We start from the raw sequence: 16,155 nt of genomic DNA on the forward strand, positions 1-16,155 counted from the left end.
TTATTAAAATTTTATGAGTGTAAGAAAACACATATATTAAGTTTTTCTTGATTTCACACATTTATACTTTTAAAGGAATGCTAAAGGATAAATACTATAATCATATTCTGTTAGAACCTGGCACATACTCAGTACTCACTAAATACCAGTTCAATAAATAAAAGTAACCTAGTATTTATTCTTGTTATGTAATATTCTAAATTTCTGACATCTATACTACAAGGAAACAAATTGATTTCAAGTTTATTTTTATTTTACTTTTTCGAAATTCATAAAATTTGAACTATGAGTAAGGCTTTTCTTTTAAGTATATGGACTAAAACGAAAGGTACAAATTATCATTAGGAGTTTGCCATGAACCTCTTTCAAAAATGTGACTATCTCACAGGGCTGTGAACACCAAGTTAGTACGGATTGCTTTTTCTGGTACTGGTTGGAGAGATACAGACAGAACAAAGTAAAGGAAAAGTAATCTGAAGCACTGGATTCTTGCAGAAGGCAGTTCGAAAACTTCCAAAAGATAGCACTTGGCTTGGAAGCATCCAAGGGGGACTAGACAGTTTTGGAAAAGTGGACCAATAGAACAGAAAATAGATTTAATAAGCAAACTTAAGATGGTCAAGCCAAAAGACGGGTATCCAAGAACAAAGTATTCTGATGTCCAGAATGAAATAAAACCATGTGAAAGAGGGATTACTGGTAAATCATTTGGATTCCTTTATGGGAAGTCAACTGTAAAGAGGATGAAGTAGTCTCTGGCATCTGAAAAGGAAAGGAGGTGGAGAGTGGGGGGGGGGGTGGTGTGATTGGAAGTTGTAACGGAAAAGCTGATAAGGAGAAGACATTGTCCCACAGAGCAACCTGGGGCCTGTGCAAAGGCGCAGGGAGAACGATGCTGTTAGTTCTAAAAATTAAGTATCTATCTATATACATACATATATTTCCTCTATATACCTAATCTATAATCTGTATAGATTTCACTATAGATAAATATAAATAAAGGTATGTATAGTATTTGAGTGAAAAAAGGACATTGGAATGTTAAAACTGTAACTACAGCACTTACAACCTCAGGCCAAAAGATTTAGAGACAACAGTGATACACTCAAGCAGTTACGTTATTAATAAGTCAGATGTAAGATTAATAACTGGAAAGGCATCCCTACTGTGCTGTTAAGCCTAGGAATAATTAGCATAAAGAGACATTTATTTCTTACATAAAAAACATTCTGACCCCAACACCACGCAAAATACTTACATGGAACAATATACACAGCCACAAGTCAGTATTTTTAAAAATTTATTTTGATTTGTTACCTTATTTATTTATGAAAAATACCTTACAGAATTTAGAATTATAAAATATAATAGTTGTGGATAAAAACAGACTGTCAATCTCAGAGGAGTAAAGACTGTCATGGTTACCAGACACCTGCAATGAACCAATTATTGCCCATTGAACCTTGACTTTAAAAATAGGTCTCCTGGAAGCTTAGGCAAAAAGGGAAATAGGTTGGTTAAATACTATTTACTCAGGTATCAGATTAGTTTTTCAAATAGCCAGGAGAGAGATCACAAATTAATAAAATTCATATATTTTATAAATTCTGATTACCCATTTATTTTGGTCAGAGATTTATATTAGCTATGGTGGTTAATAAAAAGATTCTAAGTATTTCCCAGGATTCATTATTTGGCATAAAAGAACCATACAAATTAATTTGCAGATGCAAGATTTTCCATAAGTAAACTCAGGAGGAACTTATTGCCTGTATTACTTCAAAAGATTTTTTTGCATATATTCTTTTATAAGGAATCACAAGTGACATAAGAGACAGAGTCTGCATCTATAGTTTTTAAAAATCACAGAAACACTACTGAAGGAACAGTTCTTGAGTCTAGCCCCCTATGAAACACTAGTACAGTAACAGCAAATGATAACCCAACCACATAAACACGGGCTGAATTCCTTACGCAAATATCATGAGTATTTGCATTTGTTTGACTGCTTAGATAATACATAACACATTTAGCCTGTCTGCTTCTATCCTATCTCCAAACACCTGCACTCCATTATTGCTTTCATTTCCCCTATATGAGGCATAGTTATTTCCATTCCAAAGAGTGGAGCTTATTTATTTATAATCAAGTACTAAGATAAATAAAATAAGATTAGCCGCTGAAAAGTATTCTGTAAATAGCTATTCTAGACACAGAAGTCACTTTACTGGGAAACTATCCCTTAAGGGCTATTTGTTTGCAAGCATATCAAATCAATATTGGGGGAAATGGTTGAATAAAATATTACAATAAATTGAACTTAAGATACTTCTTTAAATCAAATATTTGTTCTATTATTGTGTTAGATAAACAAAGTGATGAATATCAAGCAAGTCATTTTTACTGCATCTCTACCTGTACATTTGCATCTACATTGAATTTATAATTTTTATAATCTTGAACTGGTACTTTTCATTAGAGTGAAAACACTAAAGTTATCAAAAAACATTACCAGGGAACATTATTAATAAAACAAACCATAGACGATGGAATGATAAGCAACTTGATTTACATGTAGCCACTCAGTTAAATTCAAGTTAGTCATATGATTAAAGATATATAACATTATTAATTTCTCTAACATATCTGTGCTAAAAGCCAAGGCATCTTCTAAAGACAATGGCGTACTGTCACCTACCAGCCTGCTTGTAGCAGGCAAGAAAGATGAGAAAACAAGACCAAACCAGACAGTGAAAAAGGACAAGCTTTCAACTAAGCTCCCAACAAGTTTCCTTCCTTCCCTAAAAATCATCAGGAGATGAATCGCTATAGTCCACATGGAGTTAAAAAAAAAAAAAACAGCAACAACTGTGGGCACCCCTGGTTTTACAGCAGAAAAAAATGGGCATAAATTAGACAATAAAAGTGTTACCAATACCATGCTTTCTTACAAAGCCTTAACATCACACCTAACTTCTGAACTTCCTCAGCAATTACTAAAGACTCAAGTATTACGTCAATCTTAAAAGGGGAGAAGCATGAGAGAAAAAGCACATTACCAAGCTGCCTCTGTAGTCCTTAAGGAACTTGTAGACCGGGATCTTGGCTTCATAATAATGCTCATTTTGAGGAAAACAAAAAAAACAAAAAAACAAAAAGAAAGAAGGAAAAAAAGCAAAAGGAAAAAGGGAAAAATGTCTTCAAGTATTCTGATCAATACATTTCAGCTGTCTTTCTACAAAGATGATTTTAAATATATTCCATTTCCAAGGGAGGCTGCTTGAAGAAATCCAAATTCCCCGGAATCCAGCTGAGGCCCCCAGTCCAGCACATAAGGAAGCTTCTAAGACACAGGAGCTCTTTCCTCTTTCATGCTGAATTTACTCCAGCACCAGGCTGTTTGGAAGTGAACAGTTTCCTTTATGTTTTGCATTGCCAACGGAGGAACTGAATTTTGAATCTGTTCTTCATCTGGTCACAAGGGAAACCAACACAGTGAAAGAGCCACTTGTCTTTGTCTTTTCTGCAAATCTCTCATAACAGGTTTAAAGATTTCCAACACTCGCAAAGTACTCAGGTAGAGTGAAAGGGAAAGAAACCGACTGCGAGGTACTGTAACACAAGAGAGCTGTCAGGGAAGTTCCATTTCAGGGCGACCACAGGCAAACACTCTTCTGGGGCAGCCAAGAAGCCAGCCAGAGAAAGGAGCCCTCCGCACTTCAGTTGGGCCCAGTGCTTTACCTGTGAATGTAATTTCCGCTGTATCCCCTGCTTAGAATCTGACTCCAAGCCTTTGTGAATGAGAACTATCATTCAATCTCTCCAGGCAGAAACTATTCCTCAAGGGCTGTATGACGTCTGTAGGAAGGCAGTTCAAAACATCGCAGGGAAGTGAGAGAGGAAAAAAAAAAAGCACCCAGCCCTGCCGCGTCAATTGCTTAAACTTACAAAGCTAAGGGGCAGACAGACGAGCGCCAGGGACCAGAACTGTAAACCTACCAAGCCGACAGACCTCTCAAAACTTATAAAACAATTTCCTTCTCTGGGAAATGAGGTGTCTGTGTTATTCAGGGTAAGATTCCCTGACCACCTTTATAAGGAACACACCCCTTTGCAAATGAGTTGTTTGTCTCTCTCCCCTTCAAAAAAAAAAAGTGATTTTCTCAAAGTCTCACACTGAAACTAAACACTCTCATCAGAACCAAAGTTGAGAGAAATTGAGGGCTTAGCAGTTGTTATTTTGAGCCTTTTTAATGAAATGTCATGCTTTGGGTTTGGTTGTAGAGATGCAAACTGACTCTTGAAAATTAAACAGAGGGCAGCAGGAATCATTGCACCAGGTCGTGCTGGAATGCTTGAACTGAAGAATCAAATATATTACTGCTGGACAAGTGACTACATGTACGAAGGCTGTTCCCTTGCACAATGTTTTCTAAACCTTATTTCTTTTTGAAAATCATATGCAAATTTTACTGATCTCTGTACACTGAAGGCTCTGCATTTGTTAAGTCTTCACCACTCTCCAGTGAGGAATGAAGCTCCTATCATACTATCTTAACATCCTATTATTGTGAAGACCAATCCCTGCCCCACCTCCTACAACTGCAATACAAACTGTTCTATTGTAGCAGACATAATCTAGAATGATTTGAATCACTCCTAAGAGAAGGACCCTTTGATCACCCTGGCTATCCTTCTGGACATTTGCACAGAGAATATGTATTCATCTGGATATACCAACTTCAGTGACTTTGCATGGGAATTATCGACTGAAAATTATTTAAGCATCTGATTCTTCAAATTACATTAGTTAGTACGTTGGTTCTCTAGGCTGACGTGAACTTGGTATTTATTTAGCATTTGCAGGCAGGATGTTGGAGTGCAATTGTGACCCACCCAAAGGATTTGGAAAATTAATGCAGTAAGGCATCCCTCCAGAGGCTCTGGCTGCTTACTGCAACAAAAGCTTCAACTCCTCCCCTGGTCACACTTTAAGGTGCAGTTGTGATTTTGTCTCCTCTCAGGGACCCTCAGGCTTCCTAAGGAAAATGCTAATAAACAACTTTCAATATAGTTACCTCCTTAAGCTTTCCAGTTGTCCTATGACTGCTCAGGAACAGTGACACATTCTTAGCTCTGTCCCACGTTTAGTGTATTGCTGGTACTTTAAGGCAGATTAGCCAATCACATATTTTTAGAAGTTCAAAAGAAGGTTTGTGAGACTACTCACTTTGGGAGGGGGGAAGGGGTTTATGGGAGGAGGTCTGTCTTTTATCTCCTCAGAATTTTAATGTGGGAAAAGGAAGAAAGAACAGAGTACAAGTAAGCCACTACTATTATTTATCTGAAGCACTGTTCCCTTCCAAGTAAGGTCTATGAAAAATCCTCTGGTTGCCATTTCAACAAGAAAATGACAACGATAACAGAATGTAATGTCTGAATGCTGTGTGTTAAACTTTGCTGAAATAATCCAGCCCTGTATTTTACCATCCCCCAGAAGGCTCTCTGTCCCATAGAGATTACTTAGCTCACTGTCCCTCCCTTTGCTGTCACATACATGTAAGAGGTTAGTGCTGCCCTATAAACTTTTCCTTCCTTCCTTGCTCAATGTTCTGTGTATTCTAAGAATCTATCTCTGAAGATTCTAACGCACTTATTGGGTATCTCCTAAACACTGTATAACCATCCTATAATGTCTAATACATCATTTTTGTCCCCAAGGAAAACAAGTGTTAAGTGGAGTATCTGACAATGTATGCAACTAATCAGAATACTCAATGCTTCTTGGATGGGTACATCAAGGTTGCCATTACAGAGAAAGAAAGATGCACAGTATCATCAGGCCACTGAGATTTAAAATTTTAATTGAACTTCTACCCATAATATTCAAGGTAGTGACAGATTAAACAACTAACAGTATTCATTCAATATTACAGTGTTTCCTCCATTCTAAGGCAGTTTTTCACATGTACATTTCTGAAATAATGATTTATAATCTGAGTGTTGTGACTCTTTTCCACTGAAAAGCTTCTCTGAATGGAGCAGATATGACATTGCCCTCCAAATTCCTGTCAGCAAACAAATATATAATAGTGTACGGGCTGACAAAGATGTCTGAATCTAAGAGAACTGGACATTAGGACCGTGCGGCTCTTGTCTAAAGAGCTTTGGAGAGTACGCATTTGGTCCAGAGTCTGCTAATATTTCTAACACTCAACTGTTGTATCAAAGTATGTAATATTATATAGACTTCTCTTTGACTATTGTCACCACAACATTTCAATGTATCTCAGGTGTATAAGTTCATTTGGGTCATTTATTTTTATGTATTTTGTTGAATGAAACCAGTACATAATATAATGCTTACTGAACTTCAATCATTTGGACGTCCACAAGTTTTGCAATATTGGCACACAATCCATATCATTACTTACTTGATATTTTTCTTCATTGACTCAATTTTTTAACTTAAATAGCATAAATTTAAAAGATAATTTTATATTTATTCAATAAATGTGTTATGTTGGTTATCCCTACCCCCATCCCACCACCAATGCAAGTATTAAGAGGAAAAAAAAAAAAAAAAGAGAGGGCAGCTGACTGGCTCAGTAGGTTAAGCGTCTGACTCCTGGTTTTGGCTCGAATCATGATCTCACGGTTTGTGGGTTTGAGTCCCGCACTATTAATGTGGGCCTTTTGGGGGTTCTCTCTTCCTCCCTCTGCTCCTCCCCTGCTTGTATGCTGTCTCTCTCTCAAAATAAATTAAAAAAACCTTAACAACAACAACAAAAAAGAGAGTCCAAATACCACCTAAAATTTCTCCCATCTACTGCATACTAGTAGATTAGGTGTACCCTAAAATGTGATTCCCCTTCTCACCATTTATCTGTTTGTTTGTTTATTGAGAGAGAGCGTACACACGTGAGCAGGATGGGGCAGAGAGAGAAGGAGAGAGAGAATCTTTTTCTTTTTTAATGTTTATTCATTTTTGAGAGAGAGAGACAGAGACACAGAATGAGAGGGAGAGAGGGAGACACAGAATCCAAAGCAGGCAGGAGAGAGAATCTCTTTCTCACAGAACACTGGGCTCAATCTCGTGACCCTGAGCTCATGACTTGAGCCAAAATCAAAAGTAGGTTGCTTAACCAACAGAGCCAACCAAAAGCACCTCCCTGCCACCCTGCAGCCTTCTCTTATCATTTAATGGTGAGCATGTCTTATAAGCCTAATGACCTTTACCAAGCACCAAGAATTAAACATGAAGCAGTAACTGAAATCCATTAAACGAGGTGTTAAAGAATGATTCCACCATACAATGCAAATTTTCTCAGATATTATTACTTTGAAGTACTCTGTCCATTTTGAAATCTGTACTCTGAGTCAACTCTTATTTCCAGATTACAGTAGATACTCTGCACTTTCCAGTCTGTCATGAGCAAATTTTTGAAAATGATGTTACGAACTAACAAAACATTCAAGCCTGTCAAATGTGCTTAAATTCAGCACTACAAATATGTCAAATAACATTTTGGGAAAAATAACCACGGAGGTGCAGTTTTTAAAAAGTTTCCTGATATTCTATATTGAATCCTAACATAAATAAGAGCAAGTCACTTTGAGTTCTTGTATCATTTCCTTATTACTGAGAAATAATGTGGTATTTTCCTTATCTGGAGGGGAATTTCAGGCAGATTCAAGCAGTTTCTCATCTGACTACATTCAGTAATTATACAGTTGGATTCAAGTACTTTCCTAAATGGGTGAATCTCCTTGGAGCTAAATCCCTTCATTCCTGAGGAAAATCCCAGAGTATTCTATTTTGAAGGCTTCGGACCTTCAGATTTTCTACCTCTTTTGTAAAAAACCGGGTTAGAATACTAACCATCATGATTTTTATGTCTCACATATTTTAATTTTGCTTTTACTGCCTGTGCTTTTGGTGTCATATCCAAAAAAATCCTCAACAAGATCAATGTTAAGGAGTTTCTCCCCTATTTTCTTCTAGTTTTTTTAAATAGTTTCGAGTCTCATATTTAAGTCTTTAATCCATTTCAGGTTAATTTTTGTGAGTGATATATGACAGGGATCCACTTTCATTCTTTTTCATGTGGCTATCCACTTCTCAACAACATTTATTGATGAGGTCACCCCTTCCCCATTATATTTTCTTGGCTTCCCTGTCAGAAATTAATTGACCATATATGCACAGCTTTACTTCTGGACTTTTTATTCTGTTTCATTGATCTGTAAGTCTGTCTTCATGTCAGTACCATACTGTTTTGGTTACTATAGCTCTGTAATATAGCTTGAAATCAGGAAGTATAAAGCCTGCAGCTTTGTCCTTTCTCAAGAGTGTTTTGGCTATTTATGGTCTTTCATGGTTCCATATAAATTTTAAAATTCTTTTTTCTGTTTTGTGAAAAAAGCCATTGGAATTTTGATAGGAATTGCGTTGAATCTTTACATCAAACTAAAAGTTTCTTCACAAAGGCAACCATAAAAAAAATTATTTTTTGTTCTGTTCCCAATTCCAATATGTGTCTGTGTTTTGAGGGGAGAGTGGGCTTTTCCACACCAAAAAAATAATAATAATTCTTTGGCATCAGTAGAGTCCAGAATTCAAATCAATTCTAACTATCTAACTAAGGCATCAGATTGGAGAGGTTAAAGGCTCAGTTCCACAAAAATGCACTCCCTCCCCTTCAGAGGCCAGTCACAAGCCTGGGTTGTTACATGTGCTTCTGACCTACCAGCTATAGATTGGTGGTTCCCACAACCCCCTCCTTAGAATCAGTTGTCACCTGCACTGCTGACAGAGGGGCTATAAATCTCTGATCCCCTCCTTGAATCTGATTAATTTTCTATTTGCTAGAACAGCTCCCCAGACTTAGAAAACTTATTAACTCACTAAGTGGTCAATTTATTATAAAAGGATATAATTCAGGGACAGCTGATGGAAGAGATGCACAGGGCAAAGTATGGGAAAGGGTGCACAGAGCTTTTTGGTTCTCTTCCCTCAAGCCACTCTACCCCATCTCCACATGTTCACCAACCTAGAAGATCTCTGAACCCCCTCCTTTTGGATTTTTATGGAGACTTCATTATATAGGCATGATTGATTTACTCACTGATCATTGAACACTGATTCAATCTTCAGCCCCTCTCCCCTTCCCACTTCTGGGAAAGGGTAGGGGGGACTGAAAGTGCCAACCTTCTTATCATAGTTGGTTCTCCTGGCAACCAGTGCCCATCCTTAGGTTACCTAGGGGTGTTCCCAAAAGTCACCTCATTAGCATAACATGTAACACTTTTATCATTTTTGTCACAGGAAATGCAAGAGTTTTAGGAATCAAGAACCAGGAACCAGTGGATTAAGATCAAGTACGTGTGAGAAGTATATTTTGTTCATTTGAATAACTAAAATATATATTTCTCACAAATCACAATGTCCCAAATATGAAAAGGCAACCTATGGAATAGGAGAAGACTGAAAAGGGGTTAATATCCAAAATATATAAGGAACTCATACAACTGAATATTAAAAAAAATCCAAATAATACAATTAAATAATAGGCAAAGGACCTGGGTAGACATTTTTCCAAAGAGATGTACAAATGGCCAACAGGTACATGGAAAAGTGTTCAACATCATGAATCTTCAAGGATATGCAAATAAAAACCACAATGAGACATCACCTCACACGTATTAGGACAGCTTGTATATAAAAAAAAAACAAAACACTAGAGATAAGTGTGGAGAAAAGGGAACCCTTGTATACTCTTGGTGGGAATGTAAATTGGTTGGAAAACAATACAGAGGTTCCTCAAAAAATTAAAAACAGAGCTACCATATGTCCATCAATCCCACTACTGATTCTATATCTAAAAATAATATAAAATAAATCAAATCAAATCAAGTCAGTATCTCAAAGAAATATCTGCATTCCCATGCCCATTGCAGTATTATTCACAGTAGTCAAGATTTAGAAAGAACCTCAGGGTCAGTGGATGGATGAGTGGATGGAGATGATGTGATACACATATACATATATAATGGAACATTATTCAGCCATGAGAAAGAAGGAAATTCTGTCATTTGTGACAACACATATGTGGAATCTGAAAGAAAAGAAGAAAAGTTCAACTCCTAGAAATGGAGAGTCAAATGGTGGTACTAGAAAACGGGGGGTGTGGGAAATGGAGAGATGCTGGTCAAAGTATACAAGCCTTCAGTGTTCTACAGATCTAATGTACAGTATGGTGACTATAGTTAATACTGTACTGGATATTTGCAGTTTGCTAAGACAGTAGATCTTAAGCATTTTTACCTCCCCACCCCCAGTGTTTAGTTATGTGAAGTGATGGATGTGTTAATTACCCTGATTGTGATAATCATCTCATAATGTATAAATGTATCAAATCATCACACTGTACACTTCAATTTAAACATATACAATTCTAGAGTCCCTGGGTGGCTCAGTTGGTTAAGTTTTCCAACTCTTGATTTCAGCTCAGGTCATGATCTCATGGTCATGAGATTGAGCCCCGTGTTGGGCTCAGCATGTAATGTAGAGCCTGCTTGGGATTCTCTCTCTCTCCCTCTCTCTCTGCCCCTTCCCTGACCATTCTCTCTCTTTCCCCCTCTCTCTCTGTCTCAAAATAAATAAGCTTTAAAAAATTAAATATATACAATTTAATTGTCAATTACACTTCAGTACAAAAAGTGGGGAAAGGAGAAAGATTGACATTATTTTATTTGATACAATATCGAGAAACTAGAAGAGAACAGCTAATTAAACTCTAACAGTAGAATAAAATTAAAAAAAAAACATGAGAGTATGAAACAATGACACAGAAAAAAAAATACATAAAAAGGAAAAATCATCAGAGCCAAAGCTGATTCCTTATAAAGAATAATAAATTGACATACACCTGGCAATTCTGATCAAACTAAATTGAGAAAACACAAATTATCAGTATCAATTCCTATAGACATTAAAAATAATGAAAAAATATTATGAATGAGTTTATGCCAATAAATTTGAAAATGTAAGCAACATGGGCAACTACCTTAAAGACTGACAAAAGACATGGAAAAACTAAATCATTCTGCACTAATTAAAAACTGAATCTGTATTTAAAAATTAATTAAGAACAATACAGGTGTCACACACAAAAATAATAATCACTATTTTTTATTAATCACCTGCTGAGTATATTATATACACTATTTTATTATTTATTCATAACAATAACCCTGCAAGTTACGTGTGATAACACTACTTTTATGAATAAAGAAAACTAGTGATTTGTCAAAGTCACATCACTGGTGGCAGAAAAAGTATTTGTATCCAGATGTGTCTGGGGTGTGTGTGTGTGTGTGTGTGTGTGTGTGCGCATGTGATGGGAGAAGAGTGGAGGGAGATTAAAAATTGCCGCTGTGTTATTTGGAATTGTTTTTAAGCCACCTGTCCCCTTTAGCTGAACAGTGGAAATGAATGAAAATCCATTAAAAATTATGTGTATGTTACAGGTATAACAACGGACATATTTAATAGCCAGCAAATTTTAGTTTTAAAGATATCCAGGATTAAACAATATAGTTCACTGTCCTTGTTTCTAATTTTTAGGTTTATAAAGACTATGAGGAGGGTATATATAACAATATCACAAGTTGGTTAGCCATAAAGTGTTGTTATGGTTTTTAGCTAATCTCATAACGTGGGTAATGGTGGTGAGCTGTTACCTACACAACAGATGGCATTTTGATGCCTCATTAGGTAATACAGGCTAACAAATGATCGTTTTAAAAGGTAACAATATGTGAGACCTCTGATAATGTATGGATTTCAACATTTGTCAACAAATGACATTTTCTACTGAAAAGAACAGAAAACAACTTTTTAAAACTAGAATCTGGGGAACCTGGGTGGTTCAGTCAGGCGTCTGACTTCGGCTCAGGTCATGATCTCTCAGTTCATGATTTTTTTTTTTTTATAAATTTTTTTTCAATGTTTTTTTATTTATTTTTGGGACAGAGAGAGACAGAGCATGAACGGGGGAGGGTCAGAGAGAGGGAGACCCAGAATCTGAAACAGGCTCCAGGCTCCGAGCCATCAGCCCAGAGCCTGATGCGGGGCTCAAACTCACGGACCGTGAGATCGTGACCTGGCTGAAGTCGGACGCTCAACCGACTGCGCCACCCAGGCGCCCCCAGTTCATGATTTTAAGCCCCGTGTCAGGCTCTGTGCTGACGGCTCAGAGCCTGGAGCCTGCTTCAGCTTCTGTGTCTTCCGCTCTCTCTGCCCCTGCCCCACTCGCACTCTGTCTCTCTCTCTCAAAAATAAAGATAAAAAAAAAAAAAAAACTAAAATAAAACTAGAATCCTCTTTTATGCCTGGGATCAATAATGTTGACAAGAAATGCATTTTGTAACTGACTTTCAAAACTTTGCACTAATTCAAAATGTGAGATAAAAAACATTGTAGGGATCAAATAAATGATCTAACCCCAAATTTCTTAAGTGATGTTATATTTCTTTTGTATTCTAACCCTTCTCTTCTCCCCCTGTCACTCTTCATGGAGGTCTTGCTAATCAGTTTGCAGATGTTCATTCAATCCTACTGTGTGCACAGTTATCCTTCTCCCCTCCGCCCCGCCCCCTGCCAATTATTCCAAAATATCTGCCTTCTATTGGGAGGGATGTGAGGTATACTGACTATACTGAGAAAGAGAGAAGGCTCACGGGTAAGTATATGTTATACACACTTTTGCCAACTTCCTATTTTCAGGGCCCACTCATCTTCCAAAGTCCTTTCTGGGGTGCTGGGGGCAGCTCAGCTTACTTCTCCTCAGCATTGTACCCTTATTGGGTTAACTCATTGGCCATTTCTCCATCCACTTCTATCTTTACTTATGGCTGGAAGTTACAGACAGCAACTAGTTTCCTCAAATACAGGATTTACCTTTTTGTTCCTCGTACTACTAATTTGGGTGATGTTTTTTGGGGAAATATTGGAGTAGGAAGGTCTTTTACCCACCATTTTAAAGCTAAATCTTTACATTTTACTTTATTTTTTTCTTAATTATTTGTTTTTGAGAGAATGAGAGAGAGAGCAGGGGAGGGGCAGGGAGAGAGGGGAATAGAAGATCTAAAGTGGGCTCCATGTTTACAGCAGAGAGCTCAGCACGGGGCTCGAACCCATGAACCTTGAGATCGTGACCTGAGATGAAGTTGAATGCTTAACTGAGTGAGAGACCCAGGTGCCGCAATACATTTTACTTTGAAATAAAGGAATTGTCTGTGTCTATCAAAGCCCATGTATTAAAAATTCTTTTTATCAAATAACTCTATTTTGGTTCTCTGTAAGTATAAGTCAAAACTATATTTCATTGTAGTAAAATATACATAAAATTTACCGTCTTAATCCTCTTTAGTGTACAATTCAATGGCATTAAGTACAATCACTTTTGTTGCACAACCATCACCACCACCCATCTCCAGAACTTACTCATTTTCCCAAACTAACACTCTGTACTCATTAAACAATAATTCTCTATTCCCCACTGCATCCAGCCCCTGACATACACCACTGTACTTTCTGTCTCTACGAATTTGACTACTCTAGATACTTCATGGAAATGGAATCAGGAAGATCATTTTTTTTATTAAAAAAAAATTTTAATTTTTACTCACTTTTGAGAGAGAGACAGAGTGCGAGCAGGGGAGGAGCAGAGAAAGATGGAGACACAGAACCTGAAGCAGACTCCAGGCCCTGAACTGGCAGCACAGAGCCCAACACGGGGCTTGAACTCACGAACCATGAGATCATGACCTGAGCCAAAGTCGGATGCTCAACCGACTGAGCCACCCAGGTGTCCCAGAAAGATGACATTTTAATGGTAGATTTAAAATCTGATAGTCTTGTTCTAGTCATCTAATTCTTTTTTTTTTTTCAATTTATTTATTGAGAGAGAGAGAGAGAGAGCACACGAGTGAGGAGCAGGGAGAGAGGAGAGAGAGAATCCCAAGTAGCCTCCACATGGGCTTAGCACAGAGCCTGACATGGGGCTTGATCTCAGGAGCATGAGATGATCACCTGAGCTGAAATCAAGAGTAGAATGCTTAAATGACTGAGCCACCCAGGTGTCCCTAGCTGTCTCATTCTTAAAGAGAAAAATAAGGCATTAGAAAGAAAAGACTTAAGACAACAATTCTCACTTAAAGAAATCAATGTACTTGCTTTATTCACCACTGACTTTCTATAAAAGTACTGCTTGTTATTATATAGACACAGACAAAGCCAAGAGCAAAAATATCTGCCTTGACCAACATCTGTTGTATTTTTTAAAATAATCTCTTTATCTGTTATTTTGTTTCAGTATATACAAACATTATCAGAGCATATCCAGACTAGTCACATCATTAACTTCAGTTCTGATTTCAAACTTATAATAACCTCAATGTTTAATTAATCAAGTGTTTCCTAACTTTACCTATCCTAAGATATAAAGTAATATTCTAAAATTAAATTATGTTAATAAAAATCATTTTTAAAAGATTTTTTGAAAGAGATAAAACAACTAGAAAAAATCACAATGCTAGGTGAAGCCCTCTTCGTAATATTGGAAAGTGAATGGAAATGTTCAGTAAAGTAGGATTTGGAAAGTAGTCTGTCAGAAACGTATGCACACAGAATGTGCTCTAATGCTAATGTAGTGCCTGATGCAACAGACAATGCAGACAAAAGATTTATTAGAAAGCAAACTTTTGTTGGGCCCATTTAATTTACATTCATGTAATAACATTTTCCCTTGGCCATGTTAAAAGTAACGGTAAAATAATCCAAGCAATTTCTCCTTGACCACACATTACAAATAAAGATCTGCTCTTTGAGATAATGCCTATTAATTAAGGAGGGCATACAGGATCAGGTTAAAAAGTGGCCTTTGGCATCAGGCTGCCTGTATGCAAATCCAAGTTCCACTAATGACTAGTTGTTTGACCTTGAACAAGTTACTTAGCCTCTCCAAGCCCTAGTTTCTTCCACTATAAAATGGAAACAAAATAGGGCTTTGTGAGGACCAACTGAAACATGGAAAACCTTGGCAAAGTGTTTAGCATATATTAAGGGCTCAATAAATAATACTTACTATTAAAGATAAACTTTAAAAGAGAATTCAGTGAAAATGGGGGAAAGCAGAAGTATATGTTACTATAATACTTTTATTCAAAATAATTAGTTTGTGTTTTTATCTTAGTTTTGACCCCAACCCACTGACTCCCTTTACATAATGGACTGTAAATAGTTCCCCCCCCCCACTTTGGTCTCAGGCATTGAGGGTTTAGTCTCTGCAGTGTCTCTGAGTTATCTTTCCAAGACATAAGCCTCGAAATGTTAAATTCCCTGCTTAAAAACCTCCTGTAGCTTCCCGTTCCTTATAGAATCGATGGCAGCCTTCTCTGTGTGTTAAATTACAACTTCTACTATTTGGATGCAATTCATCATTCAGCCTTGCCCTCAATAACTAATTTTTCATAAACTACAGTGACAGCCACTAACAGAGCATGCCTTGCCCCAGATCTGCCTGTGCTATTTCCCTTGCCTGGCAAGTGTTTTACTTTCTCCCTTCTCTTCAAGCAAATGCCTTACATGTCCTTCAATTTCTAACACAAGCAGCAGTAAAGGCCACCTAAGTCCAAGACAAATGTAGAAGTTCCATCTCCTTGGCTTCATTCAATCTATGAACATCTTGGGTTAATTGTGACGATGACGATGATTCACTTGGGTGTGAGGTATTTACATTGTATGGCAGCATACACTGGAAATTATAGGGACATCGGAGTTCCTTAGTCACTCACTGTTCAGCCACTCATTTTGACTGTGTTACCTTCAAAAACAAATTAACCTCAGTAAGTTTCAATACCTTCTTCTGTAAAATGGGACAGCACATGCACATTAGGATTAATGAGAGAACACTGGCATCTCTATCACTTTCAGACCTTTGCACATGCTTCTCTGGCAGCATCGTCCATTTTCCCATTTCCTCTCTCTTTTCTTTTTTGGGGGTGGGTCAGGAATTAACTCAGGAGTCAACTCCTCTAGTCCTACGCTTTTCAGTTTGAATTATGTGCCTCACATCAAGCAAATCTTTA

At 37.2% G+C, this 16,155-nt stretch overlaps 1 protein-coding gene across 2 annotated transcripts in view; it reads right to left on the reverse strand.

Annotated features, from left to right (window-relative positions):
• PDE4D (phosphodiesterase 4D) overlaps positions 1 to 16,155 on the reverse strand; it is a 563,022-nt gene that overhangs the window by 279,148 nt on the left and 267,719 nt on the right. The window contains exon 1 of one of the 2 annotated variants that reach the window (XM_043590826.1): positions 3,060 to 4,038. The exons of the other annotated variant lie outside the window; for it this stretch is intronic. Coding sequence (XP_043446761.1) covers positions 3,060 to 3,124 — 65 coding nt within the window. The 5' untranslated portion in view covers positions 3,125 to 4,038. Of the gene's footprint in view, positions 1 to 3,059; positions 4,039 to 16,155 lie in introns of those variants that run through there. 2 annotated transcript variants of the gene reach the window in all.

Source organism: Prionailurus bengalensis, chromosome A1 (genome assembly GCF_016509475.1).
Source record: "Prionailurus bengalensis isolate Pbe53 chromosome A1, Fcat_Pben_1.1_paternal_pri, whole genome shotgun sequence".
NCBI classification, from domain to species: domain Eukaryota; kingdom Metazoa; phylum Chordata; class Mammalia; order Carnivora; family Felidae; genus Prionailurus; species Prionailurus bengalensis.